This window comes from Callithrix jacchus, chromosome 10 (assembly GCF_049354715.1).
Source record: "Callithrix jacchus isolate 240 chromosome 10, calJac240_pri, whole genome shotgun sequence".
Classification (NCBI taxonomy): domain Eukaryota; kingdom Metazoa; phylum Chordata; class Mammalia; order Primates; family Cebidae; genus Callithrix; species Callithrix jacchus.
Window position 1 is genome coordinate 25,613,131 of NC_133511.1, and position 22,483 is coordinate 25,635,613.

The 22,483-nt window shown below is 47.4% G+C and overlaps 2 protein-coding genes across 3 annotated transcripts in view; one reads left to right on the plus strand and one right to left on the minus strand.

The window, feature by feature from the left end:
* Positions 1 to 446: 446 nt before the first annotated feature.
* On the plus strand, positions 447 to 10,673 carry VSIG10L2 (V-set and immunoglobulin domain containing 10 like 2). Of its 2 annotated transcripts, XM_078339777.1 has the most exons (12): positions 447 to 634; positions 2,000 to 2,350; positions 2,706 to 2,981; positions 4,402 to 4,677; positions 5,291 to 5,539; positions 6,182 to 6,442; positions 7,759 to 8,049; positions 8,463 to 8,759; positions 9,428 to 9,550; positions 9,856 to 9,880; positions 9,985 to 10,037; positions 10,188 to 10,673. In XM_078339777.1, exons 1-12 carry the CDS (start codon positions 553 to 555, stop codon positions 10,283 to 10,285), a joined length of 2,382 nt encoding a protein of 793 aa, XP_078195903.1. In that variant the 5' UTR covers positions 447 to 552; the 3' UTR covers positions 10,286 to 10,673. The 2 variants fall into 2 exon arrangements, with proteins under 2 accessions (XP_078195903.1, XP_078195904.1); XM_078339778.1 differs by lacking the exons at positions 447 to 634; positions 2,000 to 2,350; positions 2,706 to 2,981; ... (4 more) ...; positions 9,428 to 9,550; positions 9,856 to 9,880 and having other exon boundaries at positions 6,120 to 6,442.
* Positions 10,674 to 11,793: 1,120 nt separating this feature from the next.
* CDON (cell adhesion associated, oncogene regulated) overlaps positions 11,794 to 22,483 on the minus strand; it is a 101,081-nt gene continuing 90,391 nt past the window's right edge. Inside the window, 3 exon segments of the mRNA XM_017977635.4 lie at positions 11,794 to 15,384; positions 15,908 to 15,916; positions 15,919 to 16,250. Of these exon segments, the coding sequence (XP_017833124.3) occupies positions 15,221 to 15,384; positions 15,908 to 15,916; positions 15,919 to 16,250 (505 nt within the window). The 3' untranslated portion in view covers positions 11,794 to 15,220.

Sequence of the window (22,483 nt, forward strand, 5' to 3'; positions counted from 1 at the left end):
TTACAACAAAGAAGGTGTTATTATCCCACTTACCTGCGAGGAAGCCAGAGCTCAGGGAGGCTTGGAAACTTCCTCGCTTCTCAGTTTATCACTAACCCCGGTTGTGTCTGACTCCACAGCTCCTACTGTCACTCCACTGAAAGGTGTGTTTGAACCTCACAGCCCCTGTGGTCGGGAGTCGTCGGTTGGGCCTCCAGTGATTGAACCAGAAGAGTTTAGGGGCCTTTCTCAACTCTGTCCACTGACTCTCATTTTACAATATCCTTCAAATGAAAATACAGGAAGCTCGTGGTCCTCTCTCCTAGGTTTGCCCCAGCCACATCCTGCCCTCCCCAGCTCTGCATTATGGATGGAGTGAATCATCTGGTAAATAATTCACGAGTCATCGAGGTACTGAGGGTAACAGGAGAGCAGGGGTGGAGGCATGGGCAGGGCTGGAGTTGGCAACCTGAGCCAGACCCCCATCCTCCCAAGGCTGGGCTCTGCTCTGAGTAGAAGGGGCCCACAGTCAGGCAAGAGCCTCAGGTGGGCGGCCACTAGGGAGATGGGGCCATGGTGGGTCAGAGGGCCCAGCACCAACCGGCCAGCCTCCTGCTGCTGTTACACCTCTGCCTTCTACATCTGAGGGCCTCAGGTAAGTGACACTCAGATCCTCCCAGGGTGTTCATTCTCCACTCCCATCGCAGTATTCCTGCGTCTTCCTTAGGGATTCTCCTTTTGCGCTTGCATAGCCATTCCACGAAGTCCTTCAGTCATTCATCGGCTAGGCATTTAACTAGCGTGCGCTGAGTGACCACTATGTGCCACGTAGGTGATAGCACTCTGCTTTACCTTGAGAAGCTGAACTCATCTTGAGAGCCACTGTCAGGTGGTAAGCTTACGAGTGGCATGCTCAGACCTAGGTTTCAGAAAGCTCCCTGGTTTTGAGGGGGATGAAGGCAATCAGGAGATCATTGCAGTAATCCAGGTGAGAGATGCTGGCATCTCGGGCCAAAGCAATGTCTGTGGGGTTGGAAAAAATTGGTTTCTGGGTTACATATTTTTAGCAGAGAGGCGGTGCATATGAAGAGCCCAGGGCCTGGAAGGAAGGAAGCATTTAGGAAATGGAAGCTAGTGTGAATTACTCCAATGGCTTGGCTGTCCTTCTAGACACTTATTTTCATGCAAATTTGCTGAGGCCCTCAGCACTTTATGGCATGAGGCCCATGCTGGCCACATGCGAGGGGACAGCGGGGAACATAGTACTTGGGTTTAGGCTGGGACTGAGGGCTGGGCTTTAAGCCAAGAACACCTGTTGAGTGACTTACTCCACAAGAACTACTTAATGGCCAGTCCCCAGTAGACTGGGAGCTCCATGAGAGCCGGGCTGGGGGGCTCATTTGTCCTTGTGATCCTGGCACCCAATACTTAGCTGAATGAACGCTGCATGGGCTGATGCAGGCGGTGTCCTCTTCCCTTGCTGCAATGGGACTGGAGCAGGGTGGGATCGAGCACTGGGACCCTCCTGGAATCCTTACACAGGGAACTCCAGATCCTGACTGCCAGTGGCCATGCAGGTCATCATCTCCAGGGTCTCCAGGGTCACCATCCTCATAGGACTGATCATCAGACTGATCTTGGGGCGCTTGTTACAATTACAGATTCCTGGGTTCTGACCCCCTCACCATTACTGGAGGTGTCTGACTCAAGAGTCTGGGGTGATGCCCACAAATCTGCCTTTGGAATGATCTGGTGACTCATGAGGAGGGGGGATCTCCACTCCAGTCCATTCTCTGACTTCAGTCAACCCCTCCTTGGGTGCATCCAAACAGGAAACCCCAGAGGCTCCCAGAAACTGTCTCTTGCCCACCAATTCCAGAAATGCTTTTACTTGGACTTTCTGAACCTTGCTTGGTTTTCTTGGGACTGCAGAACCAAAAAGAGAGGCTCTAGGCACGGCAGGGAGTGCAGGAGAGTCCCGAGCAGCCCAGAAGTCCTGCTGTGCCCCTTCTCTCCCCAGGCCAGCCCCACCCGACCCCCGACTCCCCTGCAGAGGAGGTGGTGTCCGTCCAGGGAGTGCGAGGCGGCTCTGTGGAGCTGGCCTGTAGCTCCGGGCCTGCCCCACTGCTGATCCTCTGGAGCTTCACCCCCATGGGCTCTCTGGTTCCCCGGCCAGTGGCCATCACGGATGGAGCCATGTCCAAGGTGGAGGCCGTAGCCTCAGCTCTGGGAGTCGTGAGTCTCAGGAACAGCAGCCTGGTGCTGGGGGAGCTTCGCGAGGGTGCCCGCGGCCACTTCCTGTGCCAGGTTCTGCACGTGGCCAGCGGCCAGCTCCACACCACCTACTCCCACCTTATGCTGGCTGTGCTTGGTGAGGGCCTGGCCTGGGCTGCAGTTGGTCCTCGGGCTGCTTTGTATTTCTCTGCATGTGTACTGCCCATTCTCTCTCTCTCTCTCTCTCTCTCTCTCTCTCTCTGTCTCTGTCTCTCTCTGTGTGTGTGTGTGTGTGTGTGTGTGTGTGTATGTGTGTGTGTGTAGAACCCGGGGGGCCTGGGTTCTAAAGGGTGTCCCACTCCAGAGATTGAAAAATGCTGGGGTGATAAGGAAGGGATGCTCAGGGTGTTTGGGCAGGTGAGTCCCCAGCCAGCAGGGGTGGGGGCACTGGACACAGCTGGGCATGGCCTGGGTCTGTAATAACACATCGGGCCTCTCCCTCCTCTGGCCAGTGCCGGTGTCCAAGCCTCAAGTGCGACTGAGTAACCCATCTCCTGTGGAGGGAGCCTCCGTGGTGGCCACGTGTGCAGTGCGGGAGGGCACAGAGCCCGTGACCTTTGCCTGGCAGCATCGGGCATCCCGAGGCCTTGGAGAGGCCCTGGTGGGGGTCACGGAACCACTATTCCAGCTGGACCCTGTCAACCGGACGCACCTGGGCTGGTACATGTGCAGTGCTCGCAACTCCGTGAACAGGCTGAGCAGTGATGGGGCCTTCCTGGACGTCATCTGTGAGTCAGACTGTTCGGGGGGCTGTCAGGGCTGACACCCATCTCCCCATCCACACTCAGCCTGCCACGCCTCAGAACTCCGCAAATCCCTCCACTGCGGGAGCGCCCCCCTCTCTAAAACACTCCAGCAGGGAAGAGTAACGGGGTGCTATGCGCCTGCTGCCCAGAGCGGCTCTAGTTCCAGGATGTTAGCCTTTTTAACACCCCTTTCCAGGAGAACGTGCATACGTTCATGCTTACAATTTCATCTAGGATTTCACAGGTGGCCTGGAAAGTCTGCCTTTAGCTTGAGCCTGGAGGGCTCTCAGAAACCGACAGAGCCCGAGGAGACAGGGGGTGGGGCCACGGTGGGAGGAGAGGGCAGCAAGCCTGAAGTCAGAAATCAGGAGGCCCGGGTGAAAGATGAAAACCAGGGTGGCCTGGAGCTTGCTGTCCCATATGGCAGCCACACATGTGTATCTTCAGTCACTTGAGATGGAGCCAGTCCAAACCAAGCTGTGCTGTAGGCTGGGAAGGCACATTTGATTTTGAGGATTTAGTTTGAAAGAAAGAATGTAAAATATCTCATCAGTAACTTTTACATTGATTATATATTAAAATAACATTCTGAATCTATTTGGTTAAATATAACATATCCTTAAAGTAAAAACCAATTGGTGGTTTTTATTTTTGTGTTTTGCTTGACTGGGTTTGGTCATTTTTACTTTAAGATTTGGCTACTAGAAAACATTTAAAAAGTCTGTGGCTGGCATCTGCCTATTGGACAGTGCTGGCCTTAGATATTTTAAGGAGCAAAGATGAATGGTGTCCTATTTGTCCGTCTCCATGGTGGCAGTTTGTGGAAACTGTGAACTGGGGACTGCTGAGGAGGCAGGAGAGCAGGAGAGTTCTTGGGAGAGAGGTAGGAGCAGACTGGAAGCAGGCAGAGAATTCAGAACTCTTTTGGAGTCAGGGAGAGCTTCAGAGATGGTGACCCAGAGCTTGGAACGCAGGAGAGAGGGGAAGCTGGAGTCTAAAGAAGTGAAAGGAGGGATCGCACTCAGGGTGTCGTCCCACCATGGTGTCTTACTTCTGCAGTCTATAGTGGCCGCACATCTGCTCCCAAGAGCCCTCCATCTCAGGCACATGGGGAGCGTTGCCCCTCTACCTCTTTTCCGCCCCTCCTTGGCCCAACTCAGCAGTCCCTCGGGGAAGCCCCCACAGCCCAGTGCGCTCATCTCCACACACAAGCCCTGAGCACCCTGGACTGTGCCCATGGCCCCTGGACACTGAGCTTCTGGAGGCCTAGCCTCGGGGTGGACACGGGATGGTGCATACTATCTGCCTGTAAGCTCGATGCATGCATACATTCAGAGATGAACATGTGCATGAATTAATGAATGAAGTTGGGGAGGTGTAATGGGCCTTCCTTGCTCTCCAGATGGTCCTGACAAGCCTGTGATCACCGTGGAGCCATTGGGACTCACGGAGGAGGGTTTCTGGGCCAGTGAGAAGGAAGAGGTGACCTTGAGCTGCCTGGCTGCTTCCAACCCTCCTAGTCACTATGTGTGGCTCCGTGACCACACGCAAGTCCACACGGGGCCTACCTACGTCATCACCAGAGCTGGCCGTGCCCACACAGGCCTGTACACCTGCCTGGCCCGCAACAGTTACCTGGACACCCGCACCCAGACTACTGTCCAGCTCACCATCTACTGTGAGTGTGGGGGTCAGGTGACACCCAACCGTGGCCTGGGGGCGACCCATGCTGGAGTCTCTGTGGGTCTGTTCTCTGGCAGATCCAGCCGCCCTGTGGAGACACGTGTCTAAGTTGCTCTTGCCGGAGGGATGTCTCCAAACCAAGTGGAGTTGGAGGCAGGGAAAGAGGATAAGAAAACTGTGGGAAGGGGAAGGGAAAGGGGAAGCTACTGACACTGCATAGCCTCCACCACAAAGTGATTATTCCCATGGCCCTGCAGACTGAACTGAGGCACAGAGAAGGGCGATGGCAGTAAGGCAAGGTGTGTGGCTCCTGGCTGCCTAGGGGCAAAGAAGAGAATGGGAGATTGGGCCTTCCAAGGGACCTCTGGGATTCCCTGGGGACTCCCAAACTCCTATACACCCCGTAACCTCCTGCCCCTGACCTGAGAGTTCAGCCTGTTCCTCACTAGCCCCTCAGAGAGACTCAATCTTTCCCCCGCACCTACTTCTCCCTCCTCCCCTACCCACTGACACCTCAGGCCTCCAGACTCCCCTGCCTGGGCCTGGGGGCTGCAGGGCACTGGCAGTGGAATCTGCTCCAGCCCTGCCTCACCCACTTCCCCATCCAGATCCCCCTGAGGGGCAGCCCTCCTGTGCAGTGCTTCCCAGCCCTGGGGCTGTGACTCTGCTCTGCACCTGGCCTGGGGGGCTTCCACCTGCCCAGTTGCAGTGGGAAGGGCCCCAGGGACCTGGCCCTACTGCCCCCAGCAACGTCACCTGGAGTCATGCAGCCACCCAGCTCCCCAGTGGCAGCGTCTTCACCTGTACTGGCCAGCACCCAGCCCTGACACCATCTGCCCTCTGCACGGTCGTGCTCTGTGAGTGGACACAGGAAATCCCAGGGCTCTGACATTCCAGGCAGAGGGTGGGTAGAGGTCAGGGGAGAGCCAGTGGGCCTGGGATGTGGGTGGTGCTCCAGACCCACAGGCTCCAAAACATGCCATGTAACAAGGAAGTGGGCAGTGCTCAGTGCCCATCTCCTAGCTTTCCCATCCACACTGTGCTCTGTCCTCCTCACTTTGGGTTTGGAGCCCTGACACCTCCCCACTGTCCCTGCCCACAGGGTCAGCGTGCTCTTACTGCCTTACATGCACTTCTGCTGCTCTGTCACTTGCTGGGCTTGAAATTTGCCTTCAGCATTCTCTCCACCAAGTGCCCAGAGAGAAACTCCCAGCCATCAGCCAAGACAGAGTTCAGATGTCATCCTGTCCTCTTTCCAGAAGCCCCAGAGAGTTTGTCTATCTGTCTATATTCTAGCATACATCAAAGCATAATAATTGTTTAGTGTCTGTTCCCACCATTTCCCTGACACATGAACAGCCATCAATAAATGATGAGTGAGTGACAAAGTAATGGAGGAAGGAGGGAGTAAAGGAAGAAATGAAAGGAAGGCAGATAGGGTGGACCTGCCAAGCCTTTCCTCCTTCCACGGGGCCATGTGGAGCCATCATTCCTTCCAGGGGAACCTCTTGGGAGGCCTACCTGCGGGAGCACAGCCACGATGGGGGACCAGTTCATCATGCTGAGTTGTGAGTGGCCTGGCGGCGAGCCCCCAGCCATGCTGGGCTGGCTTGATGAACAGCAGCAGCCCCTGGGCGGCAGCAGCTCCTCGATGGCTGTTCACCTCCTGCAGGCCCAGGAAGATCTGGCTGGCCGAGAGTTCACCTGCCAGGGCACTCACCTGCTCAGGACCCCTGACCCCCACTGCCACCTCCGGCTGGGTGAGTAGGGGCTAGCAGGTTTGTTTTAGGGCTGGGAAAGGAGGAGCAACCCTTTGCAACCAAGATAAAGTGATCTTGTGGGACTGGCTGTGCTGGCATGGAAAGGGAGTCAGTGCGGACGGGGAAGCTAGGAGGTAGGAGCTGAGCTCCCAGGGACTCAAGTTTTCTTTGATGCATTAAATGAGGGGGTTAGGCTAGGTCAGAGTTGTGCAATAAAAATACAATGTAAGCTGTAGATACAGCCATTGAATTATTCTAGCAGCCACATTTTAAAAAAAGAAACAAGTGAAACACTTTAGTTAAGTCAATATATCCAATATTATCATTTCAACATGTAATAATAAAAAATTATTAATGAGCTATTTTACATTATTTTTTATCTTGTCTTTAAAATCTGGTATATTTACAATTATTGCACATCTCAATGTGGATTGGCCATGTCTCAAATGCTCACATTGCAGTGGCTGGTCACTACAATATTGGATTGCTCACTTACATGGATTTTCATAAGAGAGGTGCCTGATTCTGTTCTTGATTTGCATGAACCTTTCAGAAGTCAGGTCTCTCTCTACCTCTCTTACTCGGTTTGGTTTTGGTCTGGTTCCTCTTTGTCTTCATCTGGTTCTTCCAATCTATTTACTGCAACCAGGAAAAAAGAATTAAATATCAAAGTTAAAAAAAAAAAAAAACGTGAGAAAAGCAAACAGAGAAGCTGTCACGTACAATAGTTCTCACAGAATGGTTTACCTCTTGGTCTCCAAAGGCTTGGTGACTAGCATGTTCTCAGGGCTCTAAGAAGGCCTCAACCCCACGTTTCCTTCCCTATTACTCAGCCTCAGGACCAGAAATTCCAGCGGATGAGATTCATTGACACCTGAGAGCCTGGGTCTTTAATAAGTCAGTCCATAGAATCTGAGCACCTGCTATGGGCCCAGCACTATGCCTGGAGCCAGCCAGGAGGTGGGGCGCCACTAGGGGAAGGGAGGCCAGGTGCTGCAAGGGGGCGGTTTATGCAGAGAAGAGTAAGGCAGGGCCCCTACCTGCAGGAGCCGAGGCTAGGGTGGGGCAGGGAAAGAGCAGGGAGAAACAATCATATATCAGCAAACCCTGGGGCACACTGTGACAGGAACTTGGCATGGAATGGGAACCTGAAGCGAAGGCAGACTGGCCCCAGACAAGCTTCACTGTCAACTGTGCAGCATTCCTGCTCCATCTCCCCTCCATCCCTTCCACTGCTGGCCACACCTTGCCCCCAAGCCCTCCCACTAGCCAGAGACAGGGGACCTGATCCAGCCTCATCCTCTCTGTTCCCGCAGAAGCCCCACAGTTGGACGTGGCTGAGTCCCGGGTGTCAGTGTTTGAGGGGGGAGAGGCCTGGCTGGAGTGCTCTCTCCGGCAGGGCACACCACCTGCCCAGCTCCTCTGGCTGGGACCTCAGCAACACCAGGTGGAGCCGGACACTTTGGGATTCATGCTGCACCCCGAGCGTACCCAGCTGCGCCTGGGCATCCGCAATGCTGACCCAACACGCCACAGGGGCACCTACCAATGCGTGGCCCGCAACGCAGTGGGCAACAGCAGTCGGAGCGTGCTGCTGGAGGTCCTGAGTGAGTGTGGGGAGAGGTGCGTGTGTGTGGTGAGGTGGGGCTGGGAGACCTGCAGCCACAGAATGCTTTAAGTGGAAAGGCACAGGAATTCCCTGCTCCAAAATGTGGAAGCTTGAGCTTGGGCATTGGCAGGACTCAAGCGCTAGTTGGACAGCGTGTGCATGAATCTGGTGCACGCTTCAAAGCAGGCCAATAGAACTCCATGCAGGCAGGATTGCCTCCCTTACATTTTATAGATGAGAAATTTTTCTTATCATTTTCTCTGATGGGACAAGACTGCTTCTCAGGTCTACAGAGCAAATCCAGTGCCTTTTCCACACTGCCAGGCTGCCTCTCAACAGGAGCAAATCTGAGGGGACAAGCACACGTGCTTGTAGGTATACAGTGCCCCTTTGTGTCCCCACCTCACCCAGGATATCCAGCTCCTCCCAACGTCACCATCAGACGCCTGACCTATGGGAGGCACCGGAGGGAGGTGCAGCTTCAATGGGCCATCACAGGCCCTGGGAACCTGACGGGCTTCCTGGTGCAGCGGAAAGCCAGTGCCCTGGGCCCAGGAGCTGGGGCTTGGGAGATAGCAGCTAGCGACATCGAGCCGGAGAGCCGAGGCCGGCGGCTGGGAGGCTTGGACCCTGGGGTCCTTTATGCCTTCCGCATCCTGGCTCTGAATCACCACACTGCAGGACACCCCTCTGAGGTGAAGATACCAGGTGCCAGGCTAGCACCAGGGAGGGACTCACCTTTTCTCTAAAGCACTGGCCCCTGGTTCATCTTCCTCTTCACAGGGCATCCCCTCCTCTGTTCCTCTGCTCCCTTCCTACTGAATTCTCCCATCCCCAGCCTGTCCTCTTCTCCACTTTCCCCTCAGATAATCTCTATTGCTCTTTCCCATCCCTCCCTGTAGGGCTTGGGAGGCTCCAGGCTCAGGGTTAGAAACCCTATTTCATGTGATCAAAATAGAGAGGAAGGAGAAGGTGCTGGTGACTAAGAACAGGAGCCCACTCTGTGCCTCAGTCTCCCCTCCAGGGCTACAGGCAGGCTCTCAGCTTCCTGCCACCCTGTCTCCACCCTGGGAATTCCTTCTTTTATGGCATACTTCCCTTCAGCCCCAAGCTACCAAGATAACCAGCCTCTTGTCTTCTGCACCAGAAACAGGGGATTTGGATGGGGAGTCAAACCCAGAGCACCAGGCAGACAGAGCGCCACCTTCTTTGGGAGAGACCTGATCTTCGGGTTCTCTGGATCTCCCATGTCAGCTGCAGGGGAAACTGGATGAGCAGGGCACTGCTTCTCCAGAACCCTAGAGATTCTCTACAAGCCACTGTGGCCCAGGTTCTGCAGTGGCTCTAAACCGTGTACCTGTGCTCTCCCCTCCTAGCGGACCCCCCCTTCAGCGCCTATCCAGCGGTGTTGGGTGCAGCAGGCACAGGAATGGTGGTGGCCACGGTGGCCTCTCTACTGGTGTTCCAGTATGCTGCCCGGCACCCGGAGACTTTCCCTCGTGAGTGGGAATCGGAAGGGAGGGGCCGCTTGACCCCACAGGGGCCAGGCCCTGAGCTATCCAAAGGACAGATGAAGTACTCCAAGGGGTGAATCTAGGCTCTTCCTTAATTCTCACCCTCTTTCCAGTGCTAGATGTTGCCATTCGGGGCTCCCACCCCTAACCCCCATCCCAGGCACCGGAGGTCATCCCCTTCTGGGTTCCTGAGGCCCCAGTACAGAGCCCACTGGGAAAGAGAGGGCCATTCTCCTGGAAGCTCTGCTGGGAAGGCCAAGTAATGCTCCTTTTCTTTTTCCTACCTACAGGCCTTGGTCAACTGCTTGTTCCCATGTGAGTGTGGAACCCCAGTCATCCTGGGGGCCAGGGCTTTCGTCCAGTTGGAAAGGAAAGGGAAGTGAGTTGCCACTAACTCTACTCTCCCACTTCACCCTCAGGGAGCAAAGGCACCAACAGAGGGGTTCAAGAGAAGACGCTGAGGCGCAGGCAGGTGAGCACGACTTTATCCAGAAAAAGAACTCATGTGCAAGGAGACCAGTGCCGAGTGCCGAGTGTGACGCTTGGTCTCTGCTAAGCTCTGGGAACATGTGGACACTCCCAAGGCATCTCTCTGTTCTTTGCCCACATATGCTTTCTGCAGGCCTTGAAACACCAACCGCCACCCCAGGTTTGGATCCTGCACAAGAAACCACAGATGCTCCAGTGAATGTCACCATAACCGTGACTGCAACACCATGAGGCCCAAAGAGGAAGAGGTAAGTAGGCTTAGGGAGGCCAGGTGGGATTTGGGAAGAGCCCTTCTGTTAGACTTTGTCGTGAAACCAAGGTAGCTAAGACACCAACTACCACTTCACTTAATATTGTCTTTACGACCAGTGCAAGGCCCAGCTGCAGTGCCCCTAAGTGACACGGTTACAAGACAAGCCCTGGCCCAACCTGTGGAAGACAGAGGTGGCAGGACGAGGAGGACCCACAGCTGGGAGAGAAAGATTACTGAGTGTCTGAGGGCAAGTGAAAGCCATGGTACTGGGAACCGTTTCTGGTGCTAGAGAAGTATGAGCAAATCAGCTGCTTCCAGAAAAAAAGTCTGTGGATGGAGCAATTCCTAAATAAATCATAGCTGATGCCACACTAACAGAGGGCTATTTGCATTGCAACTCCCACAGGCAGAGGCCGATTGCTGGGTCCCAGGTCTGGCTAGTGGGAAGAAGCAAGGTGTGTAGGTGCGTGTTCATTTGCTCAACCATAGCTTAGAAACATCACTGACACTGCAGTGGCCCGACTCCAGGAGTCCCAGCCCACAAGACTGGAGCAGAGGAACTGCAGATGCGGCTTCCCGCCCCCAAACTGGGGGAGCTGGCCCACAGAGTCCCGGGGCTATTCCAGAGTCACACTGTCAGCTGCCAGCATGACTCACTAGCTTCAAGTGTGTGTGTGTGTGTGTGTGTGTGTGTGTCTGAAATCTGAGTGGAAACACAAATGAATGCTTGTGGAACTGAAGACCTGGGACTCCAAGCCGCCTCTGCAGGACACACAGATGAGAAGAAACTGCAAGAAAGTCAACGGGTGACCCGCCAGCACAAGGGAAGTGGTGCCTCAAAGGAGACAGAAAATTGAGAAACTTCAGAAGATTCTGTGGTTCTCACAGAGTTAGACTTTATTAGATAAGGGGTTTCGGCAACCCTCAAAGCTCTCAGGACTGGGGCTAGGGTTGAAGACAGGCTATTTAAATATGGGAAATAAAATACAAAAAGGCCATACCCGATGCAAAAGACTTTGTTGGCTTTTTGGTCACAGAAGCCTAGAGATGTGTATTTTCTTAGCGCAGTAAAACAACTTTTTGAAAAGGCTAAATTTCTACCCTGGAGTTCATAAAAAGGAGGCCCTAGGTTAATGGTAAAAATAGACAACGTGTGAGAAGGGACCGCTCCTCCTCATCCTCCCAAGCTCCTCTCCTACCCACCTCCCTTCCTTCCAAAGAAATGCAAAGTTGCCCCAAGGGAATGGGCCTGTCTCCACACAGCCCCCCAGGCTCAGGTATGTTCTCAACCTCCCCTAAAACACTTGCCCAAGATCCTGCTGTCTCTGCAGTCAGAACAGAAGGGGCGTGCATAGGGGATTTTCCGTGAAGGACGGGGTGGGGGTTCCAAAGAATTTCAGAGGAAGACATTCACCCACCCCAGTCACAAACTATAAGCAGCGTTGTACAAACAGGGAGTATCCCCACCTTCAGGAGCTAGGCTATATGAAAGCAGCGTTCTCTTTTAATATAAAATCGTATCAACCAAATAAAACCTGCCAAAGCTACATCATTTAAAATATGTACAGTTTCACACATAATATTACAACTTTAAGGAAGATAATACATACTTTTCAATATGATACAAAGCATGCATCTCAAAGTCATTACTTTAAAAGAGAGCTACACAGGTGAAATTCCATTATAAGCTTCACTTCTTGGCAGTACTGTAGCTGGAAGGAGATCTGTGGCATGATCAGCCAACGATGGATGCACTGGTCTTCACAGACTCATTTGACAAAAACAAAACCCAGAAAGAAAGGCTTTTGCTAAGAACACTTCAAAAGGTTTAGAACATTGCAATTTAACTTGCACCCTGGCAGCACCTGTCACCAGACTGTCAGTGCATACCTGAAAGAAAAGCATTAGAAGGAGACAGTGAAACGATACAGTGGGAGTGGGGCAGTTTAGTGCTAAAACAATCACACAGAATTCTGGATGAGAAGGAACATAAAGAGGCTTGACTAATTTCATGCATGATCACTGAGTGCAGTCAAGATCAAATTTCCAGGTGGGGTTGACAGACAGGGGGCATCAAGGGGAGAAATGTGGACTCCTGGAAGACGAAGCCATTAGCAGAGCTCTGCCTGTGGAGGCCAGAGGGAAGCCTCTCTCGCTGCAGAGTTGCAGCCTCGGAAGAATTCCATGGCACGGGCAGATCACAGCATATGGAATGGGACTGGTTCCATCCAAAGAGTGAACCGCAATGCTTTTGGAAAGCAGTATGGAAAAATGGGAGGAGCCCAGATTATGGCTCCAGATAAACTTGGTTCAGATTCAGGTCCCATGGCTCACCGTGTGACTTGGGGATTTTAACATCAACTTTGTCGATTTATTGTGAGGATTAAATGAGTTAACAGTAACAGGCACAGAGCACAGTGCCTGGTACACAGTAGTTATTCAACACATGTTAATGCCGTCTCCCACACTGTACCATGTTCTCTCATTTCCTGGCGAAGTGACATTAGGTAGGACTGTTTGGGTGCCTGTGCAGGGCATAAAAGTTCAGAGCCAACTCACGCTTAGGGAGAACTCATACTTCCTAAACATAAAGGCAATTATACATACATATATATATATATATATGTATGTGTGTATATATATATCTCAATATATAAAGGCATTTTTTATAAATAAAATACAATAAAAAGAACACTTAAAACAGCGTTACTAACAATATAAATAAAGCAGTCCACAATGAGACTGTCCTAAAGGTAAAGCCATTTTCTCTTCCTCATGGACAGATCCCACATTCAAACTCCGTCTTTAAAAGCAGTTCATGACCAAAGGCTCATGCTAATACACCTGTTTCCTGAATCACAATGTCTACGGACATTTAGTCCCCCGTTTTCTGAAACTCCCTTTCTGAACAGCATTGCTGTAACTTGATTGGCTAACACAGGGTATGTTTTCATATTCTGTGTGCTAGGACTTTGTCCTTGCTAATCACAGAAATAAGGGATGCAGCTATCCCCCTCCAGAGCTAATTGGATCTAAGTAACATGAAGAATAAGTCCAGTATACTATAGGCACAGACATCTGGAATGTAGAACTTGGGTCTACAGCATCCCTAATATCCGACTATGGAATCATATTCACTACATGCTACTGGACGTAACTCCTGCATAGTGACCCAGCTTAAGCAAGCACATTTTCACTAACAGTTTCTATCGTAAAATATACAGACATGTAAGGGAATACTGATGTATTTATACAGAAAGTTGGTTAACATAGGATAATATTCTATTCCACTGCAATTTCTGGGAAACTGTAACATTTCTTCACTTCTGCTGGAATTGCTTGACTCTATATAAAGAGAATAATTTTCTGTTTCTTTCCCCAAAGGGATGCATAATGCAAAAGGGAGCAGTGATCCTTGAAAGCTTGACTCAAGCTATGAAACACACTTATATAAATACTGCTTTTTAATATGAAGAGCCTTCCAAAGGCAGCTGCAAATGTCCTTGTCTTGCAGAGCCAGCCGTGATCAGGAGCTCTGCTGACCAGCACTTTAGGTGCCTGTTTACAAGGATGACATTCCGAAAGAGACATCAGGAAATTTCAGAAAAATACCCTTTTCTTCCAAAGTAAGTCTTTTCCGACACTCACACCTGCAGGCTGCTGCCCATGTTGGAAGTGGGGGATGACTAGTTTCAGCATTGTGGCACCATGAGCATGCTCCTATGCTAATCCAACAGACTGGGGAACTCCCACCAAGGTGCGCTCCCTGCAGCCCTCCCCTTTCTTTCTTCTGAAAATGTGTCTTTCTCTTCAAGCCACCATTTAATGTCTTATTTTGTTCCTACTCTTAGAAACAGACAAAAAGAACCCCATCCTGGCCATTTTATAAATTAATTTTAAAGCAGTGGGACATTAGGCATTGTCTCTCTGGCCTTGGTTCCTTTTCTGCATACTGCCATAATTTGATGACCTTACAGTCCACTGTGTCCACAGCACTGCTATGACTAGTGCCTGGCAAACTGAACATCACTTGTGCCCACTTGCAGATAGAGAGAAAGTCAACAGGTCACATTACCACTTCTGTGGAAGGCACTCTTCTAAAATTCGTCAGCCAGGTCTGCTATTATAAACATGGGTCACACCTGCGGTTGATTTCAAAGTGTTCTCAGAAAGCCTGATAATACAGGCTGGGCAGGTGGCTCACTCCTGTAATCCTAGCACTTTGAGAGGCTGAGGTGGGCAGATCACTTGAGGTCAGGAATTCAAAACCAGCCTGGCCAACAAGGTAAAACCCTGTCTCTACTAAAAATACAAAAAAAGTCAGCCGGGTGTGGTGACTGGTGCCTGTAATCCCAGCTACTTGGGAGGCTGAGGCAGGAGAATTGCTTGAACCAGGAGGTGGAGGTTGCAGTGAGCCAAGATTGTGCCACTGCACTCTAGCATGGGTGACAGAGTCTATCTCAAAAAAAAAAAAAAAAAAAGTCTGAGAATACACTATTGAAAGACCATTTTCCACCGGAAAACCTGGCTGGTGGCAACCACCAATTGGCCCCTGCATGCCCTCCTAGCCGAAGCAGCCAAGAGATGGGATCTTTTGCATCAGGAGCTCTTGCTGCACTATAGCGGTTAGAAAACATGGAAGGACCCCTCTGCCTTCCAGGTGACTGAATACTATGCAAAATAAGGTTGTTTCCTACTGAGGGGGAGGAAGGAATAGTGAAGAAAACATTTAGGCATAAATAATATAAGAGGGCACACATTTTAAGATACATTCATATGACATTACTACTACAAAAAAAATAAATAATGATTTTCTCTGATTTGAATTAAGGTCCTTCACTCAGTTCACTCCCAGGCCTGTTTTGCACAGTTACTGGCTTGAAGTCGGAACATAACTGGTTGTTTGCACATCCTCAGGTTTCCTGGGGCTGCTGAAGGACCTCCGTCAGGCTGTCTAAAGGAATGCCAGGCGGAGACCATGTTGCCTTTTCAGCACAGCCTTCTGAGACAGGTGGCAAAATAAGAGGGTTCCAACTTACAAAGTTGTTCTCTGTTTCTGAATGGGCACAGCTGTCTCCTGAAACACAGGAAGGTTTGGGAGCATTATGAAATGATAAAGGCTGATTTTTACAAAGCAGTCTAAAAACTTGAGCAATGAAGAAAGAAAAATGAACAGAAGTAGAATCTGGTTGTGTTTGGTTTGAATTTGAGGGAGATAGAAGGTTTTAAATGAAGTCGAGCTCTCATGAAGAGCTATACAATTCATCTGAGGATTAAAACAACCCGTTAAAGGCCCTAAAATAAACACCTGAAGGAAAGGTTACAACTCCAGAACCAACTCAAATGAAAAAGGGGCTCATGTTCATAAAATGAATTCTTCCAGCAAGTCTTCTGTCACCCTACAAATGAAATGAAAGCCTATTTCCACATATATTTTCCAAATTGTGATGGGATTGATAGCCTGAGATGAAGGACATGAGTAATAACAGAACTTCAAAGAATCCTTTGAGTCTTATCTTTTCTTAAAGTACCCAGCACCCCACCCAGTCTCCCAAGAAATATGTAAACTAATCATAGAGGGGAAACTTTGAAACCATCACCTTCCCATCACAGCTCTTAGTTAACTGAAGATAATCTGGAAACCTAAGGTTGATCATGCCTCGCTGACCTCTGCTGAACTCTGCTGGATCTTCTGCGTGATCAGAGCTGATGTCGTTTACGTTGTCCTGACAGCAAGTATGCTGAGTAGGGACTGGTTCCACATCATCCTTGACGCCCTCCTCAGGCAACTGGACACAATCAGGGACTGTGGAAGCCAGGCACACAGGCATCTTCATGTGACTGAGGGGCTTCAATTCCAAACCACCCTGAGGATAAGGTGCTCCCACAGGGACCACAGGAAGAGGGCTGCTGCTGAAAGTACTGTTGGTTTTGGTGAAACACCTGCAGAGTAAAGAAACAGAATTGTGTCTAGAGGAATCAATAACTAAAATTAGCCTATTTTGAAATACCATTTGGTATTCTGTATTCACAGACTCTTAAGAAAGGCTGATGCTTAAAAGCAACTAAATGATTCACTACGATCTGAAATACGAAGAATTTGAAAATTATAATGAAGTGCCATACAACAGGAGAATACATCAGAAGGCAAACTACTTAAGAATGCACCCTTATATGATGTCCTATACGCTTCCTTTGTCTTAGTCCACTGTGAGAAGTCATCTATTTCATTATTAACTGGCTCCCAAAGTGGCACCCAGAAGGAAAAGGCCATTAGCTACTGGAAAGAATAAGGGAATAAAAGAAGATGATGAGAACAGAAAGCTAAGAAATGTATGGCCACATGAAAGAAATGACCTTAGGAAAGTTAACCCAAAATACACTGCTTTGTGTATAGCTTCCTTTAAGACCTTAAACATATTTATAATGGCTGCTTAAAGTCATTATCTGCTAATTGTGATATCTGGGTCATCTCAGAGTCTGTTTCTATTGATTTCTTTTTCCCTTAAGTAATGATCACATTTTCCTGTTTCTTCACATGTATAGTAGTTTTTTAAACTGAATTATCCTTTTGATTTTCTGGTTGCTCTGTTGGCATCAAATTCAGTCCTCTGATAGCTTCTGCTTGCATCCTTGCCCCAAGATTGGAGAATGTGTTCAGGCAAAACCCCATAAACTCATAAATCACACACATTTTATTTCAAGGGTAGACTCTTATTCACTTCTGCCTGCTTCTGCTTCTTCTCCAATATTTTCAAATTATCCAGATTTTACCATTATTATCTGTTGATGATCAAGCTATTCCACACCATTACTAGAAGTTGGAGCCTCAGAGATACTTTCCCCCCCCTAAAATTGGGAGTAAGAAAAGTCTGAAGATGACATTGCACTGGGCTTTGATTTGGACTACACAGGACCGACCAGTAGTACCCTGGAGCTAGATAATGTTAGCCAATAAAGATAAGAATTATTTGGATTTCCATCCTTTAAACATAGGCTGATATGTTTCTGGGGCAAAGAAAAATCATCAGAAGTCTAACCAACTGTTAGTAGCAGTTATGCTGGTTCAAGTTATTGGAAAAACCAAATCTTAAGCATGAAGACAGATATGAACCTGAAAGAGAATAAGATATCTGCTAGTAAACCAAATCTTTAGTTAACGCCAACTTTAATTTCAAATAGAGAAATATACTCACTATACAAATAATTAAATTTAGAGACCTGTCACCTATTGGTATAAGCAAAGGATGACCAGTATTCATCTGTACAGAAGAATTTGGGTATGGTATTATCTAATATGACTCTAATTTTAATGTTTAATTCTAAAGCCAAAAACAATGCCTGATTTAAATATAACTTATGTGCTTCCACGCATGTCTTCAGTCAATAAATAGTGAAGAAAGCCCTGGTGCAGAAGGAAGTTAACTGGAGCCGCAGTCAGAGCACAGTCTAGACACGTCATGACTGCAGAAGCATATGGCGTTCCCGACTTGTTCTCTTGTCTATTTTATTCAACTCTAAACTTATAGTTTTTTCTGGATGCTGGCAAAGGTGAGCACTAATTTGAAAGCCACTTAAAAATGTCCATCTGATCAGTGTCTTCCTTTTTTGTATTTTGTTGTTAGTCTCCCAATACTTGGGGAACCCCCAATTTCCCCTGATTCCATATACTCAGTGTATGGAATCTACACATTCTAAACAGGGTGAAATTTGGGGCCAAGTCAGAGGGGAGAAAAGCCTTTGTGAATTCAAACTACTACCACTGATAATTTAATGATTATCCATCTGTATAAATAACCTTATCTGAAAGAACCCTTTATTCAGAAAGCATCCGTAAAATGTCTTCCACAGGTCAGGCATCATGGTAGGCACTGAAAATATAAAGTAAAACAGAGTTCCAGCTTCCAGTCTAGCAAGGAAGATAGACAAAATAAATAAATGGCAACAATATAATGTTGTGCTATCTAAGAAAAGATAAAAGACACTGGGAGCAATTAACTTTGAGATGAGTCACAGATGTGCAGCTGATGAGAATAGGGCACTTCCCACGTTTTAGCCAGAGATAGGTCCCAGTGTATTCTTCCATATTGCGTCAGACTCAATAATCTCATAATCAGGAAAATTACATTAGATAACAATTATGGAATTAGAGAGGAAGAAGGACTCTAATATCAAAAGATCAGAAATATTTCTGGTGGGGACATCCTATATGGCTGCCATGATTTGTTGAATAATTCTTTTTTTTTTTTTTGAGATGGAGTCTTGCTCTGTCACCAGGCTAAAGTGCAACGGTGCAATCTCGGCTCACTGCAACCTCCACCTCCCAGGTTCAAGCAATTCTCCTGCCTCAGCCTCCTAAGTAACTGGGATTACAGGCTCACACCACCACACCCAGCTAATTTTTTTGTATTTTATTAGAGATGGGGTTTTACTGTGTTGCCCAGGCTGGTCTTGAACTCCTGAGCTCAGGCAATCTACCTGCCTTGGCCTCCCAAAGTACTAGGATTACAGGCATGAGCTACCGAGACCGGCTGAAAATAATTCTTAACTTTTGGTGATGGCTGATTAACTTGGATCAGAACAACTCTGATTGTTCCTGCTAAGAACAACTAAAAAAAAAATGGAGGAATTTTATTTTAAGTCTGTTAAAGGCATGTGAGGGCTACCAAAGCATTTGAGGGGCTGAGATTCTGCAGAAAAGGCACATGTGACCCTGAGCATCGGCACCATTTTTCTCTGGAGGCCATTAGCCAGATTCAGTGCAGGATGAAACAAGGAGGCGTCAAGAAGAAAGAGACAGATAAGAAGCTGAGCAGAGCTTTTGGCTGTTTCATAGTGCTAGGAGGACAAAAACTGGAGTTCAGAGCCTGCCAAGGACAAAAGGCCCAGTAAACAAACACCCCAGGCTTTTAACTGGGACCCTTGAAGGGCTACACCCTAAAATAAGGGTGAAGCAGGAAGAGAGCAGAGAGGGCTTTTACAAAGACTGAAACTCAGGACCAAATCATGTCAATCCCAGACTGACATGTCAATCCCAATCTGGCCCTGGTCCATCTGCCTACTAAAGGCAGGAGTAAATCCTTTCTAGAGGGAGAAAGCATCTTCCAGAAACTCAGCAAGTTTTTATATCTGATGTATAAAATTCAATAGAAGTATTGGGCACATCAGGAGACAAGAACAAGAGAAAAACAAGTTATGCGGACAGTGAGTAGGTAAAGACTTCAAAACCTGGATGAATATGTTCAATAGAGTAGACAACAAGAATTTTAACAGAGAACTAGAATCTAATAAAAATAGTCAACTGGAAATTCTGAAACCAAAAATACAATAACTGAAATTTAAGAACTCAACATGTGGGGATAAGAGCAAGCTGGGCACAGTTGAACAGAGAATTGTTGACCACGAAGCTCATTGGTTCCCAAGACAAAGGATGGAAAAATATAAAAGCAGCTGAGGACACACAGGAGGCACTATCTGGTGAAAAACTCCATGTATAACTGGAGAATCTCTGCAGAGGGAAAAGACGGAATGGAACAGAAGCTGCATTGGAGACATAGAGGCTAAGCGTTTTCTAAACCTGATGAAAGCTCAAGCCGAAGATCCAAGAAGCTCTGTGGACCCTGACCCCAGAACGAATCAATACAAAGAAAATGATACCTATCAACACCTATAATTAAATGGCTAGAAGCAAAACACAAAGACAAAATCAAAACAGCAGCCAGAAGAAAAAGATGTATTACCTTGAAAGGGAACAATAGCTGTACAGATGATTGCTCAACAGAAATGATGGAAGCAATAAAGTAACAGAATAATGTCTTTAAAGGACAGAAAGATACCGCCGATCTACAATTCAATAAGCAGCTTACAAATCCTTCAAAAAGGAAGCCAAATTAAAGATATTTTTAGACCAAAAAGTTGGGAAAATCTGTCACCTTTGGTCTTGAACTTCTTTAAGTTGAAGGAAAATGACAGATTAAGAAAAAAAAAAAAAAAGAAAATACAGAAAGGAATGAGTAGTAACAAAAAAAGGCAAGCAGGGAATTCTGAATAAATATGGATTGCAAAAGTAGTACTTTTAATGTCTTAGAGGATTTTAAATATTTTTAGAATATAAACACATGATGAAAATAACACAAAACACTGGTGGGGAAATGGAATTAAAACATTCTAAAGTATTTGTATTGCCTGGAAAGTGGCAAAAATTTTAATTTACATTAAACATTAATGTCATAATGGCTAGCACCATGCATATAGAAGATGACACATAATAGAACCTCAAAAAATGTTTTTTTTAAATGACAAACATTAGAACACCAGACGTTTTCCTTTTTTTTTAATTTTGAAAAGTATTTATTCAGGACTCAGATTTGTGACCTTTTCCTTTTTTAATTATCAGGGAGCAACGATTAAACTAATATTCAAAGTACCTTATAGCAGCGGCCCATGCCCAATAGACACGCATATTAAAGTGAGAACGAATGGATACACTTTGAGCTTTTTGTATAGTAGTTATTTCTGTCCTAGTTCAGTACTGATTCTGTGATCTGTGAGGTCCTTCTAATATCTGTCAGCTTCAACGTTGTCTGACTGACACTTCAGTCCCCTGGAGCAAAGGTAATGACGGTTCTCACTGTCAGATACCTTAGGACGGTGGGATGTAAGCACAGTTGGGTACTTAATGAAATCCCTCAACAGTGATGGCCTAAAACACACTAAGTGATCTTCTGCCTCGATGTTCCATTGCTCTGCAAGAATCTGGAGGTAATACAAAGCTACTGGAAATCTGTATTTTCATTATTATTATTATTATTATTTGGGGGCAGTGTCTCACTCTGTTGCCCAGGCTGGAATGCAGTGGCACAATTACGGCTCACTACAGTTTCGACATCCCTGGGTCATGTGATCCTCCCACCTTAGCCTCCCGAGTAGCTCCAGAATAGGGCACTTCCTATGTTCTAACCAGAGACCAGTCCCAGTATATTATTCCATATTGCATCAGACTCAATCGGACTACAGGCAAGTGCTACCATTTCGGGAATTCAAAATATTTTTTTCTAGAGATGGGGTTCTCATTATGTTGCCCAGGCTGGTCTTGAACTCCTACACTCAGGCAATCCTCCTACCTCAGCCTCCTAAAGTGCTAGGATTACAGATGTGAGCCACCATGCCTGGCTAAAACCTATACTTTAAAGAAGTCTCAGACCAGAAAGAAAAGATTTCACTGAAAAGAAGTACAATTAAGATGTAGGGGTGGAAAAAACGCACATACACATATTTGCCAGAATTTAAAAACCTAACAACAGTTCCCTATAAAATATTAGAAATTAATAACTTGCTTATATAGATCAAACTCGAATGAACTTCATAATGTTGATACAACAAAACAATAAAGACCCACCAGACAATGAGATGCCCTTAATGCCTTCTGCTTCCTTCCTTTTCATTTCTTTTTTTCTGCTCTTGTCTTTAATTTAAAGTCAAGTTACAGAGTGTGATTTTTTAATGAAGTCTAAAGGCAGACTAAGAGTTTTTAAACTACTTTTGTCAGAGTGATGGTGAAGTTACATGGACGGGGCAGGACTGGAGGAGTGGGCGAGATGGAGGAGCGAGGGCCAAGGTGGTCATCGGCGTGTCGACACAGGTTGTATGTGCTGGGAGCTAATAAGCATATGAAATACACACTTTTTAAAGAAATTAGATAGTTAGCAAGAGAGAAGTACACTTTCCTATTACCTCCTCTTTAGCATCTGTTTTTCAGATAAGTAAAACAGGAAATCATAGCAGTGTTTACTTTATTCTGAACTGTGATCCTTAATTACCACAGTGGTATTGACAGTAACACCCTTGGAGTTAGATCTGTAAAGCAACCGGAACCTGAACTTCGGCATGATAAACCACACTGATTTAAAATTTTCTAGTACACTGAATCTTAACTCATAACCATCAGTAATTAACCACTTAGCTAAGCAAATGCAAATAATTCAGTTACATTACTTTTAGTTCAATTCCAGATGTCTACATGTGCCAGCATAAAAATGGCTTTAACTTAGGCGTTACATGTTGAGATACAAGCACAAAGAATCTAGTCTGCTAAAAAGGAATATAGTCTCTGTTCTGAATATAACCAGATATCATACGTGAAAACAATCATTTTACTGATAATGCTTTAATTAAAA